The sequence below is a fragment of the Pygoscelis adeliae genome, unplaced genomic scaffold (genome assembly GCF_000699105.1).
Source record: "Pygoscelis adeliae isolate BGI_AS28 unplaced genomic scaffold, ASM69910v1 Scaffold130, whole genome shotgun sequence".
NCBI classification, from domain to species: domain Eukaryota; kingdom Metazoa; phylum Chordata; class Aves; order Sphenisciformes; family Spheniscidae; genus Pygoscelis; species Pygoscelis adeliae.
This window is the reverse complement of record NW_008824031.1, coordinates 3,574,936-3,583,142: the sequence shown is the minus strand read 5'-3', so window position 1 is coordinate 3,583,142 and position 8,207 is coordinate 3,574,936. Positions and strand designations below refer to the sequence as shown.

The window sequence follows — 8,207 nt, the reverse complement described above, 5'->3', positions numbered from 1 at the left end:
AAAAAGGTAGGAAACTTTGTTAAATCTCTGTGCATAGTGAATATTTTTATTTACAAAACAGAGCCTGCAGAACAAGTACTGGAAGAAGTTCAACTTCTAAAAAGCAGTCTTTTGTCTGTGAAACTTCCTCCTAGGTCATGAGCCAGGAGATTCAGGAACAGCTGCACAAGCAGCAGGAGGTCATTGCAGACAAGCAGATGAGTGTGAAAGAAGATCTTGACAAGGTGGAGCCTGCTGTCATTGAAGCTCAGAATGGTATGTTAGCACCTGAAGAGATCACACTATGGGATTGGATCTAAAACTGAAGTCTATGGGAATGCGGTTTGGTGCAGTCTGAGTTGGTCTTGCCTAACAAAAGTGTAGGCTCTTAGCGTGGAGCTGAACAGTGTTGAAGAAATTCCTAATCTTCGAACTCTGATTTTATGCTGTTTATAGTACTGATCTGATACTCGGTACTCCTTTTACGGCTTGTGGCTTCATTTCTGGCAGAACAGCTCTAGTTATTTATTCAGTCTATATATTCTTAAAGAAACGTCATAATCAGAAAGACCACTGATGCCTTATTACTGCACAGACGGCATACAATCAAGCTGTCCATTCATTAAACTGGATAGAGGAGTCATTGCTTATAATAAAGATTTAAGTGAATCATTTTTAGGCAGCAGAATAAGATGCCTGTGGCCGGTTGGCAAGTTGACATTCAGAAGAGTTCATCTAGTGATACACAGTAGTTTTTGAACGTTATCCACTAGTATCTGCTTCTCTGATAATCTCAAATCCCTTTTGAGACCCTTGAAGCGTTTTTACTAATCCAAGGTACTTTAACGGACTTTGTTCATTTTCTTCCCAATCAACATTCATCATCTTCCCGGCACTGGTTAGCTGTGAAGTCGATAAAGAAACAGCATCTGGTAGAGGTCCGTTCTATGGCTAATCCACCTGCAGCAGTGAAGCTAGCACTGGAGTCCATCTGCCTGCTACTGGGTGAAAGTACAACTGACTGGAAACAAATACGTTCCATCATCATGAGAGAGAACTTCATTCCAACCATTGTTAACTTCTCTGCTGAGGAAATCAGGTAAAGTGCAAGTGTGAATTATTTATGTGAATAAACTATTCACAAAGATATGGAAGGTCTTAATTGGACTTTTCTCTGTGTAATTGCTTTAGTAGCACTTGACTTCTTGTGAGACTAATTTACTCCTGCATGTAATGAATGTGTAGGTGGTACAGGAAACAGACTACTGAAGCAAAGGTGTATCATGCAAACTGGGACAAAACAGCTGCTGTTGAATAACTTCAAGGCATGGTTGCAAAGCAGCGTGTTGCTGTCCAAAGCCACATTATTAGTTGAAAGTTGTTATGCAGCAATAACAGACCAGGTTGCTGAGAGCTTGTTGTGGTTTAACCCAGCAGACAGCTAAACACCACACAGCCGTTCACTCACTCCCCCGCAGTGGGATGGGGGAGAAGATCGGTGAAAAAAAAAAAGAAAAATTTGGGGGTTGAGATGGAAAAGACAGTTTAATAGGACAGAAAAGGAAGGGAAAATAATAGTAATGATAAAAGCATATACACAAAATAAGTGATTCACAATGCAATTGCTCACCATCTGCCTACCAATGCCCAGCCAGTTCCCAAGCAGCAGTCACCGTCCCCCGGCCAACTCCCCCCAGTTTATATACTGAGCATGACGCCATATGGTATGGAATAGCTCTTTGGCCAGTTTGGGTCAGCTGTCCTGGCTGTGCCCCCTCCCAGCTTCTCACTGGCAGGGCATGAGAAGCTGAAAAGTCCTTGACTAGTGTAAGCACTACTTAACACACTGATGTTTTAGTTGTTGCTATCAACATTATTCTCATCCTAAATCCAAAACACAGCACCATACCAGCCATTAGGGAGAAAATTAACTCTATCCCAGACGAAACCAGGACAGAACTTTGTCCAGGCTGACCTCCTAGCTGGCTCTGAATCTAAGCAGGAGGTCAAACTAGAGACCTCCTGAATTCCCTTCCAACCCCAATTTCTTCTGAGCAGAGTTAAGCAAGTTGTGAGTGACTAATCGTAAAATATTAAGTGCCTTTTATCACCCGTAAGCTGTAATTTCTGAAACAACATCTTGAACTAATTAAAACATCTCAGCTACCAGTCAGCAAAACTGCTAGGAAATGTTTGTCAACTGTGGAAGGCAGGCCAGATGAAGAGATACTGAACACCTGTGTGCTGACATACAGTGTACTCATGCTGTCTCTAAAAACTTTTCCTTTTCAGTGATGCCATCCGGGAGAAGATGAAGAAAAACTACCTGTCAAATCCAAGTTACAACTATGAAATTGTAAACAGAGCATCATTGGCCTGTGGGCCTATGGTGAAATGGGCAATTGCACAGGTAAAGTCAGTACTGTGGGAAAGCAAATGCAAAGTGAAAAGAGTGAACCTGAAGGCATATAACAGTGTCTAAAGGCTCTGAATCTGTCTCTGTTCAACTAAATATTGCAAGCTATTTTGCTTCAAAGAAATCAGTAGAAGGTTCAGATGAATGCTTTGGGCCCTGTAGTACTGTGCCAGAGAACTACTGGCCAGTTGTGATATACCTTTTGCACCAAGAAACTTCAGGTAAACAATAGCTGATCCTTTCTGTATGTACTGTCATTCTACAGGACAATACAGTCCTTAGCTAGAACACACAATGGAATCCTCTTAATGAAACTTATGCAGTCTCTGTCTTGCTTCAGAGTGGGGCACGCTCACAGGCAGCTCTGTTAAGGTCTTTTAGGCAGACTTTTAAATACTTGACTAGTTTCCTAAAGGAATAGGCTTTTGGGAAGATGCCCCCAGACTGAGATATCCAAGGATAGTTTCACTTGCCTGTTGGTGTTCAATACAACAGTATGCTTGACTTTTTAAAACTGTGCCTGCTATGAATGGCATGATGTGTAGGGACTCTGTTTAGCTTATATCTTGCCAATAGGTCCTATCCTAATTGTTCTGTGGCTTGGTTATACTCAATTCTTTACTAAGAAAGGTAGATTAGCTCAGTACTGGCATGGACACCCAGTCAAGTATTTATGCAAAACAGTGCTGTACACTACTTAGTGTGGTCTCAACCTTTCAGATGACTTCTGTAAGTCTACAGAGCAGTAAAAGGATCTTGCAGAAAGCAATTACTTTTGTGTCTGGGCTTGGTTTAAACTAGAGTCCTAGTGATTGATAAACAATCCAAAGTTTCTCTTAAGGAGCTATTAGTTCTTATACAGGTCACAAGCACCTAAGCTTGAAAAGATGCAATTGATAGTATATACCTGAATGCTGTGGTTCTTGTTAACACATGTGATTTTAGAAAGTATAAAGGGCCTGTTTACTGTTTACAGCTGAACTATGCTGATATGTTGAAAAGAGTAGAACCTCTACGCAATGAGCTGCAGAAGCTGGAGGATGATGCCAAAGACAACCAGCAGAAAGCAAATGAAGTAGAGCAGATGATTCGTGATCTTGAGGCCAGTATTGCCCGTTACAAAGAAGAATATGCAGTACTGATTTCGGAGGCTCAAGCTATTAAGGCAGACTTGGCTGCTGTAGAAGCAAAAGTAAGACTCTCATATATCAGTAATTTACCGTTCCTTAATCTTCGACAGTCAGAAATTGAACCATTCTTCAAACTTGTGAGCAGACTTGGTTGCTTTCCCTGTGCAGTGCATCTGAGTTGTCTGTTTCGTCCCTGGATCTCACGAACTTCTTAATCTACTGAAACCTGGCTGGAGTTAGAAATATCAATTCATGTTGCCAGCTGATTAATGAGACATCACACAAGGCTTACAATAAGTGGGAAGCCTTTGGAAAGAGGCATGGATGTAGTGCAATTGTAATGTTTTAACTGGACTTTACTGGGGGAGCGGAATTCCCAATGTACTTAATCTAATTATTAGCATGTCATTACTATACCAGTACTTACACTTTTAAATTCTTCCAAGTAACAGTTGAATACCAACATAATAAATTAACACTGAAGTGAAGAAACACACAAATCTAATTTCATTCTGAGCTTTTAAATTTAACTTGGGCCTTGAGTCAATATAAGTGTCCCCAGACACATTTAATACTGTAACAATTCGTCATCTAAAGAGATTACTTCACCACTTCTAGGTAAACCGTAGCACAGCTCTTCTGAAGAGTCTTTCTGCTGAACGTGAAAGATGGGAAAAGACAAGTGAAACTTTCAAGAACCAGATGTCTACTATTGCAGGAGACTGCTTACTTTCAGGAGCTTTTATTGCCTATGCTGGCTACTTTGATCAGCAGATGCGTCAGAACCTGTTCACTACATGGTCTCACCATTTGCAGCAAGCAAATATCCAGGTAAAGATATGGTCGTGATAATTTAACCATAAATCAATTTACTGCAACAGTTAAAGAAGCTTTAAGATTGCTAAGTAAAGAATGGAGCTATTGGAAAAGAATACCTTGCAGAGCTGCATTTACTCAAAATGTCTTCACCAGCTAGTTGGAGAATCTTTAGTCAAATACTAACTGTATGTACTTCTTGCAGTTCCGTACAGACATTGCAAGGACAGAGTACCTTTCCAACGCAGATGAGCGGCTTCGCTGGCAAGCAAGTTCTCTACCTGCAGACGACCTGTGCACTGAGAACGCCATCATGCTCAAGCGGTTTAATAGGTATTTCATCCTAAGATGTAGAATTCTAAAGCGATGTTCTCACAGCAGGTCGGATTTTGCACCTATCAAAGAAGCAGTAACTCTTTCAAAGTGCTGTTTCACTGTTGTGAGAGCTCCTAATGTTTGTAAAAGCTTCTCAACCATGTGTAAACATAAAAACTCTCATCTTTTCTTGCCTCTCTTGTTATGCTTAGCTGTTAAAATTAAGTTGGCTTGAACTGAAGCTATTTTGTTGTCCAAATACAGACTTACCTTTCAAAACTGAACTGAAATAAGTCGTTGAACCTGACCAACTTGTTCCTTCAGTATACAAGCTTTTAGAGTTGAGACTAAATGCAACCTAAATTCATAAAACTGCTTAGAGGCTCTCTGCAGTCAAAACCCAAATAATGAAAGTTTTTTATTACTAACTTAGGTATCCATTGATCATTGATCCCTCCGGGCAAGCTACAGAGTTTATCATGAATGAATATAAAGACCGTAAGATAACTCGTACTAGTTTCTTGGATGACGCTTTCAGGAAGAACTTGGAAAGCGCCTTGAGATTTGGTAACCCACTTCTGGTACAGGTTAGTTGTATTGATCATGTAGAAACTATTTAAAATGACTGAATTCTGCCCTGTGTACTAGAGAAGTTTGCATCTTACTAACAAAACAATTGCAAACAACTTTATTTTCAAACCATAATTTAACAAGTAAATAGTACTGAGTGATGTGAGGTGTTAGTCCTGAGAAAAATATGATAAGTGAGAAACACAGTCCAAAGAAGGTATTTCCTTTTTTCCACCATTTTAAGATCAAATGCTTTTATTTTCAAATGATCTTTCTTTATTTCCACTCTATAAAATGACTTGCAGCCTGCCTGTCTGTTCCTTTGTTCCCATATGCTATCTCTAGTCGTAGGTAATAGCACCTAATATGGCTAGTTATCTAGAATTAAATCTGTTCTGAGTAGCAGGAAGAAGTTTCAGTAATACAAAGAAAGAGGCAACTGTAGGAATAGTTGACTTTCACTTGAGATGGCTATATTTTTCGTTTCTTAGTATGGAAATGGTAAAACAAAGGATTAGCTCACAGATGAGATCAGTAACTATTGCTTGTGCTGCTTAGAATAGGGCTTATTACGCATTAGAACTAACACAATAATAATACTGCCCTACTGAGAGATTGTATGGTAATAGCCTAAACTCTGTGCTTGTGTACTTCAACTACAATCTAAAGTGGAAATACCTTCTGAATGTCATCCGTATTCAAAACCAACTGCAAACTGATAGCTACCAGAGCTTTAAGCCCCAGTTGGATCAGGATTTTTAGCTTGAGACACTTGCAAGAAACAGAATCTCTTAATATATCTCTGCTTCTAGGATGTGGAGAGCTATGATCCAGTTCTGAATCCTGTTCTGAATCGTGAAGTCCGGAGAACTGGAGGCAGAGTTCTGATTACTCTGGGAGACCAAGATATTGATTTGTCACCATCCTTCGTTATCTTCCTCTCCACCAGAGATCCAACAGTAAGTTAAAACAAAAGGCTGTCCTGTTTGTAGAAACGGTATGTCAGAGAGCTGAAAAAGTTTTTCATGTTTCCTCTGATAGGTTGAATTCCCACCAGACCTCTGCTCTCGTGTTACATTTGTGAACTTCACAGTAACTCGCAGCAGCTTGCAGAGCCAGTGTCTGAATGAAGTCCTGAAAGCTGAAAGACCAGATGTTGATGAAAAACGCTCTGACCTCCTCAAGCTTCAGGGTATGCTCACCAAAACTAAAGTAACTTCCTCCTGTTCTAAAAGAATACTGTCAGTTTTCTGTAGCTGTAGAAATACATAGTGAAATACCTTTATAGCTGATACTCTTGCTTTTTCAGGATGTCCAATGGCAAAGTATATGCAATTCATATAATTCTTAAAAACTAATACACCTATACAATATGTAACGTAATTTTTCTTCCAATTAAGGTGAATTTCAGCTGCGCTTGCGTCAGTTAGAAAAATCCCTACTACAAGCGCTTAATGAAGTGAAGGGACGTATCCTGGATGATGACACCATCATTACTACGCTTGAGAACCTGAAGAAGGAAGCAGCAGAGGTCACCAGAAAAGTAGAAGAGACTGATATTGTCATGCAAGAAGTGGAGACTGTTTCTCAGCAGTACTTGCCTCTTTCTACAGCATGCAGCAGTATCTACTTTACTATGGAGTCACTGAAGCAGGTAGGATGAGTTCTTCTTCCTACCAGAAGCTTCATGTATTTACTGTTCAAAGCTAAACAGGCACTGCCTAATTCCAGCCCTGGCTGCTGTATTGCAGTTTGGTAGGCATAAGCCATTGACTATCAAACAGCAGGACTCTCGAGAGGAAAAAAAACCTCTTTTGTCTTTCAGATACATTTCCTGTACCAATACTCTCTCCAGTTTTTCTTGGACATCTATCACAACGTCTTGTATGAGAACCCAAATCTGAAGGGAATTACAGACCATACTCAGCGTCTCTCAATCATCACAAAGGATCTCTTTCAGGTTCAATTTTTTAATTAGTAAATGTAATTCTTTAATCATTTTTGAAGGGTCAGAGTTCAAGGCTGCTTCTGCTACTAACTTCACTGTTTTGTTGGTAGGTGGCTTTCAATAGAGTGGCACGTGGCATGCTGCATCAAGATCATATAACATTTGCTATGTTGCTGGCCCGGATTAAACTGAAAGGCACTATTGGGTAAACGTTTGTTCTCTCACTTCGCTTTAGTTGAAAAAGGGAGGGATGTCTTGAAGGCACCTAGCTAAAGTCTTCTTTTTCCTTAATGTTAGGGAGCCTACATATGATGCAGAATTCCAGCATTTCTTGAGAGGGAAGGAGATTGTACTAAACACTGCATCTCTCCCAAAAATCAATGGTTTGACTGTAGAGCAAACAGAAGCAATGATGAGGTTGAGCTGCCTTCCTGCATTTAAGGACCTTGTTTCAAAAGTTCAAGCTGATGAGGTAAGTGTTGACTAGGGTTTGTTTCGGCACTAAACTACCTGGTAAAGCTTTTTAGGTGTCTGCTTTAAGAGCTTCATGCTTACAAGTAAGCTCTCCTAGTATGAGAAAGGAAGCCTTACAGGTTAACTAGCTGTAGTTATTGTGGAAATGAATGTTCTTAATTCATTTGTAATCAAGCTATGAAACTTGAGTTGTAAATACCAGCATCGTTCATTACTCGGCCTTGGAAGCACCCTTACCATTCATCTAACTTTGCGGTCAGCTTTGGTTCCTGTGGTAGCAGAAAGTGTGATACTGTGCGTCTTTTACTGTATCGCTATTGTGTGATAATTATGCAGCAGAGGGGAGCAGCCCTAGCCATACATAACATCATTATGGTGGGCTCTTGGACGTTACTATTTGGAATAAATTTGGATAGTGCTCAGCTGTTGAACACCTTTGCTCCTTCTCATGACTTAAGTGTTCTAAGAATACATCTGTGTCCTGACTGTGAAACTGTATGTTCCAAAACATGTCCGTATCTTAAATAGTACCTGTTTGGTTGCCCTGCCTAGTTTTTAT

At 40.1% G+C, this 8,207-nt stretch overlaps 1 protein-coding gene across 1 annotated transcript in view; it reads left to right on the top strand.

Annotated features, from left to right (window-relative positions):
- The window catches only part of DYNC1H1 (dynein, cytoplasmic 1, heavy chain 1), a 47,157-nt gene that overhangs the window by 28,487 nt on the left and 10,463 nt on the right, over positions 1-8,207 (top strand). Inside the window, 14 exon segments of the mRNA XM_009328461.1 lie at positions 1-6; positions 135-255; positions 883-1,078; positions 2,272-2,389; positions 3,372-3,587; positions 4,144-4,356; positions 4,547-4,674; positions 5,090-5,243; positions 6,039-6,185; positions 6,268-6,418; positions 6,627-6,880; positions 7,052-7,186; positions 7,285-7,379; positions 7,472-7,646. The exon segment at positions 1-6 is cut by the window's left edge and continues 129 nt beyond it. Of these exon segments, the coding sequence (XP_009326736.1) occupies positions 1-6; positions 135-255; positions 883-1,078; positions 2,272-2,389; positions 3,372-3,587; positions 4,144-4,356; positions 4,547-4,674; positions 5,090-5,243; positions 6,039-6,185; positions 6,268-6,418; positions 6,627-6,880; positions 7,052-7,186; positions 7,285-7,379; positions 7,472-7,646 (2,109 nt within the window).